Raw genomic sequence first — 18,322 nt, 5'->3', positions numbered from 1 at the left:
AAAACAGGACCAGCCATGCCCACCCACCCCCAGGAGAGACCCTGAGCACTTTGTATGTTGATAGAGGTGCAATAGCAACCTTTTGTTGCCATAAATAGATCCGAAAAATGCCAGCTCTTCCAGGTAGGAACACTAGGGCAGCATTTTGAACAGCAACGGCAAAAAAAAAAAGAATCTTATAATTTCATTAATAACTTTACTTAAAGTGACTATTAAAAAGGAGTGATGGGTGAAATTCAAATTCAATCAGGTTATGAGGAATGGAGAGCCAATAATATTTTCACAGGACAGCTGGGGTGGAAACTCTACCAAGACCCACCTATTAAAATATACATTATCCCTTAAACAGATTTGATGTGAAAACGCCGTTTTCCACAGCTCAGTAATGTTCCTACATCTATTTTCTGCTGACTGATTTTGATGAATAGAAGGCCTTTAGAAGCTTAGCTCCCAACTCTCTTTTTTTAAACATTGGGTTTCGTGGCTGTGAAAGACGCCTGATTGATGGAGGGGCTGGGCTGTCACCTGTCTCAGCCCAAGGCGGGACCCCAGCATTTCCTGAGGCGGCACTTGGGAGGGAGCGAGTAGGGGAGCTCCGGGGGGCTGGGCTGCTGCCTGGGTGCCTCCCAGCTCGTCTTCCGTCTGAGGCCAGGTGTCTGAGTGAATGGTCCCTGGGCCAGCGCGCAGGGTACCTCACTGTGTCACCTCGAACCAGCTGAGCCTGTGTCCTCCTCTGGAAAATGGGTATTAGTGTCCTGGGGCCAACATAAGAAATGACCAAAAAAAGAGTGGTTAAAATACAGAAATGTGTTGGCTGGAGCCAGAAGTCCAAGGTGTTGGCAGGTGGTTCCTTCTGCGGCCGTGAGGGAGCGTCTGGTCCAGGCCTCTGTCTCCGGGCTTCTGGTAGCTGCAGGCGTCCTTGGCTGTCTTCTCCCTGTGTGTTTACTCCGTCCTCCCCCTGTGCACATCGTCTATCTGTGTCCCAATTTTCCTTTGTTGTAGGACACCAGTCACATTGGGTGAGGCCCAGCCTAACGACCTCACTTTAGTTTTCCTGTCTTTAAACAAGGTCGCAGTTACCAAGGCTAGGACGCCCACATCTTCTGGGGGGACATGGCTCAACCATGACAGGAAGGAGTACAGGTGGCCTTTCCTGTGGAAACACAGAGAGGAGGAGAATGGTCTGACCGGAGTCCAGGGTGGTCCCCAAGGTGACATCGGACATGGAGTTGGGTTTTCCAAGTGGGCGTGGCAGAGTCTGGGCAGGAGGGCGTTTCATTGAGTGGGGACGGCCCTCCCCAGGATGCTCTGTCCATCCTGCGTGGGGCCTGGAGCCCAGCACACAGCCACGTCCTGGCCCTCGGGGACACTGTGGACTGTCAGAGCCGTGGGCAGCAGAAAGCCAATTGTGGGAAGTCAGGGTATTTGCTTCCTGGCGCGGCCGTGACTCAGTACCACAGACTGATTTAAACCAGCAGGCGTGTGAGGTCCCGGTGTCGGCAGGGGTGGCTCCCGAGGCAGAGGTGACTGCACCCTGCCCCTCTCAGCTGCCGGGCATTTGCCAATGTCTTTGTCACTTCTCGGACTGTGGATGCCTCACCTGCCCGATCTCTGCCTCCATCTTCATGGGGCCTCCTGCTGGGTGTCCTGCCTCCTTTTCCTCCCGAGGACACTTGTCCCTGGATTTAGGGCCCCTCATATATCCAGGATGATCTCATCTTGAGATCTTTAATTTACATCCTCACAGGCCCTTTTCCCGAATAAGGTCATGCTCACAGATTCTTGGTGGAAATACCTGGGTGGGCTGCATTCAGCCCACTGCATCAAGGGTCGGTGGGGACCCAGAAGACTCATCGACCTGGGATGTGTGAGGGCTCTGGACGTCTTCCCCGACGGACGTGCCTGCGGTGAGTCCCTGGGAGGAGTGCCGGCGAGGCTGACGGTGTTACAGGAGTGGCTGGAAGGCAGAGCAAAGGGAGAGCAGCACACGGGGAAAGACTACAGGTGCAAAAGGGGCGGGCGTGTTCAAGGTGGGCCGCTGCCATCCCGCCTGATTGGAGCGTCGTGTCCACGCGTCATGCGTGCATTTGTTCATTCACTCACTCATTCGTTCCCAAACCCTGCCAAGTGCTGCGTCAAATGTGAGGATGGAAACCTGCCCAGCTCCAGGTGGATGTACCGAGGAGTCGGTCAGTTTGTGCAGTGGCCTCGAGGCCTTACTGATCAGCCATTCTTATTGCAGCCTCTTGTTTGCACAAGGGCTCTCAGAGGAGTGGTGACCTACGACCACGCTGCGATCTGAACTTGGAGCTGTAAGGCACCCTGTGCAAAGCTGGCATAGAAGGCGTAACGGGGACCTCGCTGGGTCACAGTGGGCTCTCAGGTGGCCTGGTGCGGAGGGGTGCTGCACACTGGCTCCCGAGGGGGCCCACCAAGGCCGAGGACAGCCTGTCAGTGTGCAGTGTCCAGTGATGGACCGAGAGTGTGTCGGCCACCAGCCAGCACGGGTCCGTGAGTCCTGGGCGTCCATCGGGAGGGGAGGCAGCCACAGCCTGTTTATTGGGCACCTCCGGAGGCCGGTGCTCGGGATGAGAGTTTGGTTGCAGCAGGAAGCACGCTTTGCTGCCGTCTGGCCCCACGCTGTGGTGCTAACCTGGGATGCATGGCCTGTGGGGCCTCCTGTCTCCCACCGTCTCCCAGAGGCCTGGGCTAAGTCCTGAAGTCACACTGCTGAGCTTGAGGCCCAGCGCTGCCTCGTCTGAGCTGATTGAGCCAGGGCAGTGACCTCCTTCTGTGTGCCTCGATGTCCTCACCTGCAAAATGAGGACAGAGTGGGTCCCAGTGACCTGGGCTACTGGGAGGATTAAATGAGATAACGTCTGTAGGGCTTAGGCCCAGGACAGAGGGAATCAGTGTTATTTTAATGAACAGTGAGGATAAGGAGGCAGGTGACCCGTGGTGCTCCTGCCACGTTCTGTGGATTCTGTGGGCAGACCTTAGTCTCCAAGCCACACCTGCCTCACCGGGAGGCCGTGTCAGCACCCTACCAGTGTGGACACCGCAGGGGCCAGGACCCTCCTTTGGGGACACTGCACCTCACTGACCTGCCAGGCAGAAAGGGCCATGGCCACTGGTGGGCAGGGTCACAGGTTCAAGGCCACGGCTCATGGGACTTGTTCTCCTTCTTGCTTCCCAAGTCCTCTTTTCTTTCTTACATCCGAGCCCATTTCTGGTCCTCAAGTGCTGGGGACAGCTGGGCAGGGCCTTCTCATCATGCGGAGGGAGCCCCCCATTGCTGCTGTGTTGATGGGTGTCCGTGGGGACTGTGGCCTCTGTCCACAGGGCAGGCTCGAGAGTGGGCTTGAGCATGGCCCAGGCCCAGCCATGTCCAGAGGTCGATGGAGGTGGGCGGGCGAAGGTGGGAGGCTTGCACAGTCTCACACCCTTTACTTGGTATCGGGTTTATATATTTCTCAAGTCTCTCTCTTCTAATGTTTTGTCTGAAAATCATAACAAGAAGTTACACAAGCAGCACAGAGTTCCGGGCATCCTTCCCCAGCCTCCCCCCGTGATGCTACTTGACACGATGGCAGGGTGCTGACAAGGCCAGGGCACTGAGGGCAAACCCCTTCTGTGGGGTGAAAGCTGGCACTCAGAGCCACAGCGCCCTGGTGGCCTGGTTTGGCCACATCCTTCCCTGTCACTCCTCCTGGGAGAGGTATGAGAGCCCTCCCAGCCCAGACTCTTCTCAGAAACCCTCCTCCCCCAAAGCCACCTTGGGCAGTTCTGAGGTTGCCTTCTTGTCATGGTGCAGGGTTCTGAAACAAGGGCCTTGTGTCGGGTGGCGTCTGTGCCTTCTGCATTCACGGCGAGCCGGAGAAGCCTTCCCTTCCTGCACCCTCCAGCTCCTCCCCTGCTCTCGGGTGGCGGCAGCCTCTCCCTCCACCTCTGATAAGTGCAGTGGGGGGCAGGGAGGAAGTTGTATAGTCAAGGCCAGGGAGAGGGATCCAGGCCCGACGTGGGACTTGCTGTGTGGCCCTGACTTCTCTTCCTGCAGCTGGGCCTCTTCTGGGCCCCCAGCAGCCAACACAGACTGGCCAGATGAGGGCACAGCTTTGTGGGAAGAAAGGGATCCTATTTGGGGCCAGGGTGACTCAGAGCCCAGGGCCACCTCTCCAGCCAACAGCCTCGGGCTTTCAATCTAGTCACCGAGGAGGGAAGGGGTGGTCATTTGTCAAGCCCTCCTAGGTGCTATCACACTCCATCATCCTGGCCTCTAGGGACGTGTGACCATTACTCTCCAGTGACACTAGAGGGCGAAGGGAGGGTTGCCACGTGGGCTGGCTCCTAGCCGGGCGCCTTTCTGCACCTGGCCTCACGCACCCTGGGGGGCATCAGGCAGAGCAGGATGGGGCCCAGCCCCAAAGACGTAGAGCTCGCGCTCATGCCTGCCTGCTGTGGGAAGAGGAGCCCAGTCTGGGGACATGGTAACACAGGTGCCAGGTGACCCTGGGCAGGAGCCGCCCCCGTCTGGGCCTCAGTGCTCGGTGGGCTCCTAAACCCAGGACTTCTGTTGTTCTGAGTGATGGAATGTCGTACACATTCCAGAGTCAACTTCCACCCCTGGGCAAGTGGACAGATGGAATGGGGTGGGGAAAGGCGACAGCAGGAGTCGCTCTTGGCTTTTGGGAGCTGGCTTGCAGCTGATTCACTCACTCAGCAGTTATTTACTGGGTTCGTACTATGTGCTGGCACCTGGCTACGCTCGGGAGACAAAGGTGGACTTGGTCCCGGCTCTCCTGGAGCTGACAGCCTTTCGGTGGCTGGGGAAGGCTTCCAGGAGGAAGTGGCTTTAGGAATGAGCAGCAGGGAGGCCGTGTAGAGGGCAGGGGGAATGCTGTAAGCACAGGGAATCAGCATATGCAAAGGCCCTGGGGTGACTGAGAGTCCTGGCGGGAGTGAGTGCCTAAAGGTGGTGTGTGCTTGCTGCTGGGTCAGCGGGGGATGGTTCCGCTGCGTGAGGATGGAGAGCACAGGCCCTCTTCAGTGGCACTAAGAGACCCAGCTTCTCATGTGGGCAAGCAGGTGGGGACCAGGCCTTTCTTTGGGTGAGGACCTGCCAGTGCAGCTTCTCAAACATTGATGTTAACACACAGATTCTGCGTCACCAGGTCTGGCACGGGACCTCTCCTTGTTCTGGGTTTCTAGGAGCTCCTGGGAAGCCTGCTGGCAGGTCCCAGACTAGAGCACAGGGGGACTAGCCCGTCCCGCTTGGCCTGGAGGCCATCAGTGATTGGGGGGGGCCTCATAGGTCAACTCCCAGTTTTCCCTTTTTCCAATGGAAAGTTGATTTCAGAGTTCACAGTTAACCCCGAGTTCTTGCTGCTCTTTTTTTTCTTTCTTTCTTTATCATTTATTTATTTTTTGTGCAGTGTGCTTATTGATTGACAACTGAATTGGGCCTGCGCATGTGTGATTTTTCTGATTATTCTTGAACCCTTGGAAGGCAAACAGGTGTCAGGCTGCCTCACAGTGTGTGCCCATTGGCTGTTTTGAAGACTCAGGGCCCTGGCCTGGAGGGGGTCTGGACATGTGTCATCCTCAGATGGGCACGTTGGCGGACGTGGCTCCTAACAGTGGGCGGGGTACAGACAGGGTACCTGGCCGGTCGGCACGGCCCTTGTGGAGCGTGCGTGTCTCCAGCCATCAGTGCGAGGCTGAATGGGACCTGGCTGGACAATGACCGAGGGGCTGAGGCCCAGGGTCACAGGAAGCCCAGCGGCTTCCCGTCGGTGCTCATGTCCTTGGAACCCCAACCCCAGTGGCCTCAGGGATGGCGGGTTTGGCGAAAGCCGAGAGGTGGGATTCTCTCACTGGGGTCACGGTTGGCCTTTCCGGGTAAAGAGCCTGGGCTACACCTGGGTGACGACCATCCAGTGGGCAGGGCATCTGCATGTCCCATTCCTGGAAGGCAGCGTCACAGAGACGTGGGGGAGGGATGAAAAGTGAGCAAGACCTGTCCCCTCCTTCAAAGGGTTCATTATCTAGTGGTGGAAACAGCTCCTGTGAGCCATGCTGGAAGGGGGAGAGCAGGGTCTGGGGAAGGATGGAGGGGGCTTTGAACCTCAGGGAGGGGTCTCGGACACTTCCTGGAGGTGGTGTCAATGAGACTGAGATCTGAGAGTTGAGGAGGAATTAACAAGGCATTAGGCATGGGGCTTGGGGAAGCGGGGCCTAAGAGGAGGACAGCTTGTGCAAAGGCCCAGAGCGGCTGGAGCTGAGAGGGAAGTGGGGTGAGCATGAGTAGAGACTCTCACCCAGAAGGGAGCAGGAGGGGAACTAGCCCTGCTCCGTGATCGTCCAGCGCAGAACTGGTCCACGTGGGCAGAAGTTACCCGTGCCGAGTTAGGGGGTGAGCTCCCTAACCCTCGAGGTGTGCAAGCAGACTGCTTGGTCAGGATGCTGCTGGAGGATTTCAGTCTTGACGGACTTTGAGGTCCCTTCCTCCGGCTCCTTGAAATCCCTTCGGGGAATAGCAAGACTATAAAATATAAATCAATAGGTTAAAAAGACGCTCATCCCCTGTGATCCAGGCCTTGTCATTCTGCCTGCCTTCCTTGAGTTTCAGAGGGTTCTGGCTTCACTCGGGGCTGCCGGAGAGCCTGGCAGGGGAGAACCGCTTTGTTCCGGAGCAAGGAGGGGCCCATCCGTGCCTCCACTGACTGACGGGCCTGTGATGTTTTTTAATCATCACTGCCTCTGAAATGCACACAGACCCGTCTTGGTTGGCGTCCCCCTCACATCTTCCCTGCTTTAATCACCAGCGAAAGAAAGATCATTGAGACCATGTCTGCAGCAGCCATGCTCAGAGCAGAGGAAGTTCAGCTCCTGTGAGGGAGCCAAGCTTGGTGATGACCAGTGTGGTGACCCCAAATTAAATAGGCTCACGGGATGTGCTGGGAACCTGGGCTGTTCCCACTTTGCCTCCTGGGGTTCCCATGGTAACGGGAGTGTCGGAGTGGCTGACAGGGAATGTCAGTGAGCCCAATGAGATTTGATGTACATGAAAGTGCAGTGGCTGGTGAAGCGCTTGGGGACGGGGCTGTTTCCCCCGGGGCTGGCCAGCGAGGCCCCCTTTCCTTGTGAGTGTTGCTCAGACATTCGTGTTGGAGAACTCTGGGATGCTGGCGAGCACATTTAGTTTTCACGTTCATAAATAGCAGAGTTGTTTGCACAGGCGTGCGGTGAAAATGGCTTTGGTAGGTAGGGCCCTGTGTGTGTGGGGGGTGAATAGTTGATCGACGAGGAAAGAAGTGTGTGTGCCCTGGGTGATGGACGGACACGTCCAGCTACATGGGCTGCTGTCTCACATCCGCCCAACCCACGGTCATCGGCTGTGCTGTCAGCCTCCGCTCTGAGCAAAGCAATGGCAGCTCTCACTTCTGGGCCTGCTGTTTTCTTGGGTGCAGCCCCGGCCGCCTTAGGTTGTCGTCCAGGGTGCTAGGGGGACAGAGCCCCACCTTCGGGAGCCTGGCCGGTTGTGTTCTGCACTCACCCTGGGACCACTGCCTCAGCTGTCCCTTTGACCACAGCTGGAGATTGTCGGGGCTGGGGTTGAATGATCCCGCCGAGTGGCAGCAACTGGGCAGACCTCATGGACAGACATGTTCCCAGAGTCATTCTGGAGAGCAGACGCGAGTTTTCAGGGCGGAAACCAGCCCTGTGTCCGAGTGCTGTGCTGCGTGGTGTCTGGAGCCCACGGGGGATGCCAGCCGAGGAAGGCCTGGGTAGCCGGTACCCCAGAGACCCCCAGATCCTGGGTGGATGGGTGGGGCGAGTGTCATCGTGTCCCTCTTTGAGAACCTCGAAACCCACTGATTTCTGCCTTTTTCTTCCTGTTGCTACCATAGGTGATCCTGATCTTGACAAAGTATTACCACGCGGACATGGGGAAGGTTCTGGAAAGTTCTCTGTGGCGGTAAGTGAGCCCGAGGGTGGGCCTTTCTTCTGTGTGTCTCCCGAGGCTGCAGGCTGAGATCCAAATGCCGCGGGAGCAGCTCTGCGAGTGGGCTGCCTGGCGACTTTTCTCTGGCTAGAAGATGCGTATAGGAGAAGTTGAAAGCAAATTAAGAGTTTTGTCAGTAGGCACACACAGCACGGGAGAACAGACAGCCGTTCAGCATGCTGCTTTGCTTTCTTTCTTTTTCTTTCTGGTTTTGTATTTCCCTGTCCCCTCCCCTCCCCCCCTCAGGAAGTGGGCTTCCTGTGAATTCAGGTCAGTGCACAATCCCCTTTGCGCCCTGAACTTTGGCCACAGCTCCTGGCGTCCAGCAAACACGCCCATCAGCCTCATTGTCCGGGCAGCTTTCTTTCTTCCTGGCTCAGCCGAAGAGCTCGGTAAATAAATAACCCGCTGACGACGGGAGGAGATCTCTTTATTTGTGAAATGTGAATTCAGTCCAAGAACGTTAGGCGGCCCTTTGATGTTTTGAATGGGGTGGGAGAGAGGAGGTTTTCAGAAATCATGTTGGTGGTTATCATCTTCAGCGTTTCCATCTGCTCACCCGAGAAGGGGGTGCCCAGCGCCCCAGCGCCTGGGGCTCGGGTCGCGAGGGTTCTGCTTCCTACGGGTACCGCTCGCCACTCCCACATGCTCGCTGAACCATTTTGGTTTCCAAGATGTGTTTTCACTCCCGTAATCATTAATTCATTTTTCTACCTGAAATCTGTGCAAAACACCCAAACTGCTCCTCAGGACCCCTGATATGTGTGCAGATACCTTGAGGTGACGTATTTTCAGCGTTTGGCTCAGCTTTTAACCAAAGGGCTCGATGGTCCTTTCTGTTGGTTCTTGGTGAGTGATTTCCGTGATGCTCTGGGAAGTTGTTGAAATGGCACGTTGAGCCGGGTCCTTTCTTTGCTGTGTAGGGAATCGTGTCGCCTCGCCGCCAGCCGGCTCGGTCAAGGGGACTGTCGCGGTGCCCTGAGTTTTCTTACCCCTGCACCTCTTGTGAGGTGGATGGTCCAAGGACAGGTCCCCTTGGCTACCAAGTGGCCAGGCACTTGAGTCCTGTCTCCCCCCAGCAGGATTCCCCAGCCCCCTCATTCGCCCTCAGTCCTGCGGCAGTGACTATTGAAGGTGGGAGGTCTGCAGTGGCACTGGCTCATCCATCCACTCCCTGTGGCACCCGGCGTGGCTGGAGACAGCAAATGAGGGTGTCGGAAATGTTGTCCCAATAGCGCATGTGTCATCTGTGCTTACACGGACAAAGTTGTTGGGTGCAGTTAAAGTTTGCTGCAGGTCCTCGTGGGGCCAGGGTGGCGGTGGGACTGACCTCGGCCGGCCCCATGCTGGGGACCCGCACTCCTTGTTTACTGGCTCCACGCAGAATTCTTCTGGAGCAAGTGGGGAGGCCCAGAGGCCAAACCACCGCCATGGAGCCGCTCCCAGGGGGCTCCTCCTTCCTCCCGAAAGCCTCAGTTTCCTTACCTGTGAAGTGGGGATGAAATACCCCTGAGTGGGAAGTTGTGGGTGGGATAATATATGAAATGTCTCTGGAACAGTGCACCGTTTGGTTTTTCTCCACAACACAGCAACAGACTTTAATTTTCCATGTTCCTTCCTCATCACTGTCTCTACACTCAGACATTTCCTTTCCTTCATTAAAAATACATGCCAAAGCGTTAGTCATTTCAAGAATGTTCACCCACGTCCCCACCCGTTGGGCGCAATTACTGTCTTTGTTTATCTTGCCGGTTTTGCTGCCGTGTCTGTGCAGTCACTACTCATCCCGCAGCTCCGTGCGCCGCTTCCTTTCACACCTGTTTCCACTTTTTCCATGTCGTCTCACCGTCTGCATCATCATTTTTTCATGGCCGTGGACTAGCCCCTCAAGTTGATTCATTCTAATGCTTTGCCATGATGCCGCCATAAAAAATTTAGGCATGTCGTTTTCCTTTTCATTTTGTTCCGTGCAGTGGATTTCAGGGAGTTACATCACGCAGCCGGAGCGTGTGAGCAGATTTACGGCTGGTGCGTTGCAGGCCGCATTCTTTGTCAGGAGGAATGCCAGCCGCCACCTGGGGCAGAGCCCTGCTGCCTGCCCAGCGCGGGTCTGACCACTCATCTGTAACGGCCCAAACATACTGCAGAGTTGTTGGAGGTTGCTTCTCTTTGGTTCCTCACGAGGGCGAGCAGTTCTCTACGTCTAACTGCTAATCACGTTATTATCTGTGACCATTATCTGCTCACCGCCTCTCTATTTTGGGGACTTGCGTGAGTGTCGTTTAGAAGTGGCAAGGTTGTCATTGGCCTCTTGTCACGAGGCCCTCCCCCTGCCCCCGCCCTCTGTCTGTCGTTTAAGGCGCATGTGGACAGAGGCTGGCAGTGCCTGTACCTGGAGAACATGTATTACATGGGCTATTAAGACACAGTTATTGTACGTGCGCCGAGCCTCCTGGGTAATCACAATAAATACGTTTGTAATGACAGGTGTCATAGTTACATTCTGGGAAAGGCTCTCTGAAATCTAAGCCTGGTGCCTTTTTAATTGTCCTTCATTTCATGAGCCACATGTCCGCAGTGTTTCACCCCTCACCCCTGCTGGCTCTGATGCTCCAATGGTCTGCCCCTTTCTTCTGGGTGGGGGTGGTGTTCTCTGTTCAGCCTCTGAGCCCCTTTGAATCAATGCAAGAGGGGGCAGGAAGGGCGTGAGCCCCTCCCCTTTGGGAAAGCCACCGTTGTCATCAGCTGTTGGAGGGCACAGAGCTGGTCCTTCCACCCACACCCTCCCTCTGGAGCCTCCTGGGACTAATGGTAACTGAAGAGAACCCTCACTCGGACCAGCCCATCCTGCCCTCGTCCACAAGTCCTGGGGCCACTGGAACAAATGACTGCAAACCGGGGGCTTTAAAGCAACAGGAATTTGTTCTCTCACAGTCCTGGAGGCCACAAGTCTGAAATCAAAGTGGGTGCTCCCTCCGAAGGCTCTGGACGGGACCCTGCCCGCTGGCTGGGGGCCTGCCGTGTGGCCACATCACTCCCACCGTGTCCATCTTCCATGACCTTCTCCTGCCTTCTCTTCTGTGTGTTCCTTATAAGGACACTTGTCATTGGATTTAGGGCCCACTGGGGTACTCCAGGATGATGTCATTTCGGGATCTCTAACTTAATCACATCTGCAAAGACCCCTTTCCCAAATAAGGTCACGCACAGTCTCGGGGGGTCATGACGCGAACAGATCGTTTTGGCTTCACCATTTAGCTCACTGCACAGGACATCACCAAACTCTGCTGGTAGCTCCTGGATCGGATTTCCTCAGTGGCTCTTGCACCTGTCCCCGTCTGTCCCCTCAGCCATGCTCCCTTCCACCTCTTTGTCTTCATGGGGTCCCAGCAGCCCCCTCAGCTCCCCCCCTGCTGCCCCTGGCTCCTGTCCAAGCCTCTCCTCTTGCAAGGATGGATGATTAGATAAATGATGGATGGGTGGATGATGGATGGATGGGTGGATGGATGGATGGATGGATAATGGATAGATGGATGGGTGAATGGATGGATGGATGGATTCATGGGTAGATAGATGGATGGATGGATGGGTGGATGGAAGACAGATGGTGATGTGCTTCTTGGGAAACACTGCTGGACCTGAGAGACCCTTACGTCTATGGGGCAAGTCTAGAGGATGGTGTGGGCCCAGGAGCACAGAGTTGGCTCTGATGCCGTCAGAGCAAGAGCAACCTAGGAGCAGTCTGAGCCAGAGAGAAAGCTGACCTTGGCTCAACTTCCCACGGTGCAGCCTCTGGGACACTCTGTGACCTCACACTGAGCAGATTTGAAATGACAGCCCCAGTCTCACAGCCCACTTGACACTGTGCCTCTGTCACCTCTGAACTACGACAGTATGAGAGCCCTGCCAGCCCTATCATTTCACTGGCACATTGGACCTTGGGCAGGACCCAGTCAGGGGCAACCTCAGGAGTACTGGGGTGGGGTGGGTCTCAGCTTTTCTGAGTGACTTAGTGGAATCCTATCCCTTTTGTTGGGGTGGGGTGGGGGTAGTGATTCTCTTCTATCTTCACTTAAAATGAAATTTTTAACATATATAGAAAGTGTGGAATGTAGTGTACCATGCCCAGGTGTCTGTGTATCAGAGACCATCATCTCACCAAATAATCTAAGCATTTCCTCCCTTCCCCGGCCCCCCTTGAAGTTATTTTGGAATCATAGGATCAGTTTGGGCAAGTGGATGGTGAGCAGGAACAGTACAGATGAAGCCAGTGAAATTTAGGGCTTCAGCTGTTACCACAGCAGCTACTCTAACCCAGGCGGTTCCCCAGCTGTAAGGGGTGTTCTTGTGTTTCTGCTTGGGATCTCCATCTCTTAAAAAATACGCTGGTACAGAGTCTGATCAAGGCCCAGTCCTTCCTCCCTCCTACCACCTGCACGCCCCGCCATCGCCTACCCACAAGTGACGCCTGCCTTGAAGTTGGTGTGGGGCATCCCCAACTATGCCCATGTGTTAAGTACCCATGTTGTGTCTATTTGTAATCAACATGTTCTACAGTTCAGCGTGCTTTCAAAATTGATATAAATGGCACCATGCAGCGTGTTGAAATCTGATTAGACTCCCAGTTTGGCTCCGGTGTTTATCCATGCGGCGCACGTCCGCTGGCTGAGTTATGCCTCCCCCTGCTGTGGGAGCGTGAGGGGCGTCATCCCCTGGGCGCTGCCCTTCCCACAGGGCTGCAGGGAGCATCTGGCCTGTGGCTCTAGCATCCCTTTCTCTCCCTATTGTCTGTCTGTGGCGTGACTCCAGCTCCAGGTCCTGAATCATCAGACTTTAAATGTCTGCAGTCAAGTGGAGGTGAGAATGGAGTGCAATGTGGTTTTATTTTGGATTTTCCCGATTCCTCATGAGACTGAAGATACTTTCTTTTGTTTATTGGCCATTCAGGTCTCGTCCTCTGGTATTTACCTGCTCATACCGTGCCCGTCTTCTTCCACTGGGTTGCTTAATTGGTTCTTAAACCCTGCCTCTCCATTGCGAATAGCCCAAGTCCACTCTGGGACCCTTAATTATAAGCTGTGTGTCTGTAGCTCCTGCCATGTGCTGTTCACTCTTTCCTAGAATATTTCCTTCTAAGGATATTTCCTCCTAAGAATATTTTTTTCATGCCATTTTGTAATGTCTCAAAGTGCAGTTCTCAGAACAATATTTCTGTAAGATGATGTATTAGTCAGCTATTGTGAGAAGAATGCTGTGTAACAAGCTGCCCCCAAACTCAGTGGTATATACCTGGGCTGACTGTGTTTTGGTTCCTGTAGACTGGGCATGGCTGGGTGGCCAGCGTGGGTCTGCTCCATTTGTTGTCTGTTCTGTGACCAAAGCCTACGGGGCAGAGCCCACCAAGACATGTTCTTCTCATGCACGCTGGAGCTCAAGAGCCAAACCCAATGACACAGCATGGTTAAGGCTTCTGCTCACATCACACTGGCAGAATCCCATTGGCCAAAGCAAGTCACATGCTCACACCCAACACCAATGGGAAGGTGGGTACTGTAGGGTCGGGGCGTGAATGTTTGCTGAATGACAGAAGTATCACAGGGAGTCCAAAAAATACATGTTCTGTGGTTGTGTGTGTTTGGTAAACATACTTAGGTTGAAAAGAATCACATTTCTTTGCAGTAGGACTTACCAGCGCCCCTCACGTGCCGAGGTGCCTCATACATCTCCAGTGAGGTCATGCAGTGTTTTTCCACCTCACCTGATTCCATAATCTTCAATTTTTATCGATTTTATTTCATTTTAAATTTGAATTTAATTTTTGTTTAATTGGATTAAATTGATTTTAATTTAATTTTCTTAATAAGTTTTCATATTTATGTATTACTTTATTTTTGTTCTGCTGAGCATTTCCTAGGATTGGTTTTCCATGGAACTAACTTTGGGAAACTCTGTTTTATGGATTTGGACTCCAGTAGAGCTGGCATTTGAGATGTTCAGGTCGCGTCAGTTCCCGTACAATGGTACTGTGCTCTTATGCTGTTGTATTTAAAACCAGGTTTGCTTCTATGTTCCCGTAGTGTCTCCTCTCTTTTTGAACACACAGAATTTTAGCGCTAAGTGTTACAAATGCAGAGTGTAAGGAACTTGAGCAGTCAAATCACAGCCGTGCAAAGACCTCTTGACATTCACTAATACAAGGAAGCACAAAGGACCTTCTCGGCGGAGGTGATGACAGCGGGGGTGGGGACGTCCACAGAGCTTCGCGGTCATGAGGGTGAGACGGACAGAGCCACGCTGTGTGTGCAGTGTTTCAGAAGCCGGTGGGCAGCCCTGGGGCGACACAGTGTGCCTCTCCTGGTCCCCAGATGTCAGGGCTAACGAGAGCAGTTATGCTGAGAGGGTCTCACAGGCACAGGGTGCTGAGCTCTCGTAGCCACAGGTTTCAGATGGGAAAATTAGATATTCTGTGTCCTTTGGTGGCCTAGCCAGACGGGGTTTGAGTCTGTTATAAAGTCTTAGACTGTAATGGGCTTTCCCTCAGGCTAGTGCAGACTCTAGAATTCCTCTGTGGGTCTGTGCCCCACGCAGATGGATCTTGGTTTCCGTTCTGGCTCTGGAATGTCCCTGCTTCATCTCCGAGCCTCATCTGTACACTGAGCCTGACGCAGGCTCGTAGGTTGTTATGAAGACAATAGATAGCGTGTGTAAAACACCTGCACTTAGTAGGTGTCAGAGGGCTGTTTCCTTCTTGAATCCATTACCTTACAATGTCCGATTGGCTTTTCACCAGCTACATTCTCACTCCCCGGACAGTCTCTCTCTGTGTTTGCTTTCACATCACCATGGAGATCTGAGTTTGATTTCAATAAGACTCTGAGCAGATAGGGATCGAGAGAGGTGCTGCCTTAAAAGCTTCCAGGGTTTGAGTCTAGTCAATAAATAATTCAATTTGAATCAACATTCTGATGAGGTCAGAATCTGAGGCTTTGAGATGCCTGTAAAATGCTCTGGGACAAGATTTGGGTGGCTGAGAGGTCACAGGAAGTTTGAGGAAATCCCTCAGTGTCCTCAGCTCCCCCTCTGTGCTGACACCAACGCCTGCCCTGCCGCAGATCTTGGCTCCCTCTGTCCCACACTCTGATGCCTTCCAGGCACTAGTACTGACTGTGGTCTCTGCCTGCTGATCTTCCCTCCTCCTTTCTCCCCTTCCCATGTCTCATTCATCCATCCATCCATCCATCCATCCATCCATCCATCCATCCATCCATCCATCATCTATCCATCCATCTATCCATCCATCATCCATCCATCCATCCATCCATCCATCCATCCATCCATCCATCCATCCATCATCTATCCATCCATCCATCCATGCATCCATCATCTATCCATCCATCCATCTATCATCCATCCATCCATCCATCCATCCATGCATCCATCCATCATCTATCCATCCATCTATCCATCCATCTATCATCCATCCATCCATCCATCCATCCATGCATCCATCCATCATCTATCCATCCATCCATCCATGCATCCATCATCTATCCATCCATCCATCTATCATCTATCCATCCATCCATCCATCCATCCATCCATCCATCCAGGCTCTAGGGTTGAGTAAACTATGGCAAATGACCCCCAAGACTCTCAGTTTAGTAGGGGTACAGATAAGTGAAACAGCCCAGGATGATGGCCCATAATCTGCGTTGCAATAGGACCAAGAGAACCAAGGAAGCACTAGACATGCCCACTCTGTCGAGTCACAGGAGTGGTAATAATCAGGGAGGACTTCCTGGAAGAAGACCCAGCCCTGGTCCTCAAGCAGCACCGTCTTCCTGTCTGTCTGGACAGCTCTCCCTACTCAGTACCTCCCATGTTGCTATGGCCAGCAGCTTCTCAGGTATGCCCATCCTCACCCTCCCGGCATCCATCCCACCAAACTTTGTCACATCCATGTGCAGCAGGTACCCACATGCCTTCTTTCACCTGAGGCTGCATTACAGAAGTGCAGCTGCTGACCTTGCAGATGACGGGAATCTTCTGGCCGTCTCCGTCCTGGTCAGGCCCAAGTCCGGCTTCCCATGTGGGACCCACCCTTAGGGAGCTACATGCCACCTGGGCTCACCCACATGGCACGGACCATCATACGTGCTTTCCTCCATCGTTTTTCCTGCAGGCCGGAAAGGCCATCCCAGGCTCTAGAAGGGGTCTCAGGGAGAAGCAGACAGGACACAGGTTCCTGGTCCTTCAGAGCAGCCCCGGCAGCTTCTGCCCTGAGCAGAGCTTTTGTTCTGAGTGTAGCTTTCTGACAGTTTGCAGGGGGACCTGGTTTCCCTTGCAGCCATGATGACAGCCCAGCCCACAGAGGCGACCCTGTACCTTCTGAGCCCACAGCATGGCTTCCCAATCCATTCCTTCATCTCAGAGGCTTTTTCCAAAACAAGAGACAGATGCCCATGGGGGGAGGGGCCGCCTGGGGATTCAGTGGTGACGATCTGATTCCCGGGCCTGCATTAGCCTTGGACCGTCTCATTGGTCCTCCTGACACTCGCAGGTTCTCCCCGTAGAGAATTCTCTCTCCACCTCCACGGACCTGGGGGCTTCCCTGGGGGCCTCTGGGCCTCCCCCCACCCCACAGCAGCCTCCTCGGGTTCTTCCCTGCCTCCCCGTCCCCCATCCCCACTGTGCCGGATGTCCCCTCCCCCCCAAGCCCTTCCCCGGTCCCCATCAAACTCTGGCTGGGTCAGGTGCCTCCCCTGAGTGCCCCCAGACCCTCTGCCACAGCCTCCTGCCCATCTCGTCTCTGGGGTCGGGAGTTTCCTGTGTTTTGGCACTGGCAGAAGCTCTGGAACAGATGTGAGCCAGGGGTTTACGGGGCACATGGAAACCCACAAAGTGCCACTCATGAATCAGAGATAATGACCGCACGTTGTCCAAAGCAGGATGCTGAGTTACGTCCTTAACCCTTTTACAGAGACTCTCAATAAGAGTGTCGCTAAATTCCGCTCCAGAAACCTCTCCCCAAAAAATACCTTATGTAAAAAAAATTATAATGTATGATCATTAGGGAAATTTTGGAAGCTGTAAAATAAATGAGGCATAAGAACAAATCCCCTGTGTTAATTCACCTTACAAGATTTCAACGGTTAATATTTGAGGTGGCTATTCTCATTAGTCTTTTCAAGATGCAAATATGTACATGTTTTATAAATCTTGAATCCCAATTTAATATTACGTGTTAAACATTTTCCTATGCTCCCACATATTTTCAAAACCACTATTTTAGTGGCTGTTTAACATGCTCTCAGCAGAAGGAGGCATTATTTATTTACCCAGATCCTCATTTCAGGTACCTGTGTCACTTTCCGTTTTCGTGAATACAAAGGTGTAAAGAAAGCTGTGGTGAGTGGCCTTGTACTGCGCTGTTCCCACATCTCAGGTTCTGTTCTTAGGATGAGATCCTCCATGTGACTTTCTTTCCCACATATTGGATCACAGGGTGTGTGGAGGGTTTGTCTCTGAGACTGTGATGGGTAGTACTGGGGGGAGGGGACATTAAAGAGCCAGCCAGCAGGGGAGCTGAGGCGTGCGGGAGCCCTACCTCCTTTCCTGGTGGAGGTAACACCTCCAGCTACAGGGAGGCTGGGGCAGCAGGCAAGGGGGTGACCGCTGGCCCGTACAACCCCTGACCTTGGCTGCCCGAGCCCCAGCCGTTAATCAGCTGCTTCCCAACGTTGTGCGATGTGCCAGGCACTGTTCTGGGCATCAAAGATTCAGAATGAACAGAACCCCGGCACTTGCCATCCAGCGTCACGCCAACTAGTGGGAGAGCCAAGAATCCAAGATGGCGCCCTCCAGCATGGGTGCCATGGGACACGGCTGAGCCTCAGGGATGTGGCAGGCCTACCCCAGGCCACGCTGGTCCATAAGAGCTACCTTGGAAATGGGTTCTGAAGGATGAGTAGAAGTTCACCAGGCAGAGACGGGCAGGGGAACCAGGGGAATGGAACCCAGGCAGCGGAGCTGCAGGGCAACGGTGCAGAGGCTGGGAAATGCCCAGGGTTTGGGGAACCCCATGGGAAACAGCCAGGCTGGTGCACAGGGCACATTCATTTGTTTTTGCTGTTATAGCAAATTCCCACAAACTTAGCGGCTTAAAATAGCAGCAGTTTATTATTATGCAGTTCTGGAGAGCAGAAGTCTGATAGGGATCTCTCTCACAGGCTCAAATCAAGCTGCTGACAGGGCTGCGTTCCCTCCCTGAGACTCCGGGGAACATCCCTCATCGGCCTTTCCCTGCCTCTAGGGTCC

General features: G+C 53.9%; 1 protein-coding gene across 2 annotated transcripts in view; it reads left to right on the top strand.

Annotated features, from left to right (window-relative positions):
- The window catches only part of SORCS2 (sortilin related VPS10 domain containing receptor 2), a 387,174-nt gene that overhangs the window by 153,998 nt on the left and 214,854 nt on the right, over positions 1 to 18,322 (top strand). For both annotated transcript variants that reach the window (XM_074320821.1, XM_019748208.2), the window contains exon 2: positions 7,911 to 7,978. In XM_074320821.1, coding sequence (XP_074176922.1) covers positions 7,911 to 7,978 — 68 coding nt within the window. The remainder of the gene's footprint in view (positions 1 to 7,910; positions 7,979 to 18,322) is intronic.

The sequence above is a fragment of the Rhinolophus sinicus genome, linkage group LG02, assembly GCF_036562045.2.
Source record: "Rhinolophus sinicus isolate RSC01 linkage group LG02, ASM3656204v1, whole genome shotgun sequence".
NCBI classification, from domain to species: Eukaryota; Metazoa; Chordata; class Mammalia; order Chiroptera; family Rhinolophidae; genus Rhinolophus; species Rhinolophus sinicus.
The sequence above is the reverse complement of the archived record's forward strand: the minus strand, read 5'-3'. Positions and strand labels throughout refer to the sequence as shown.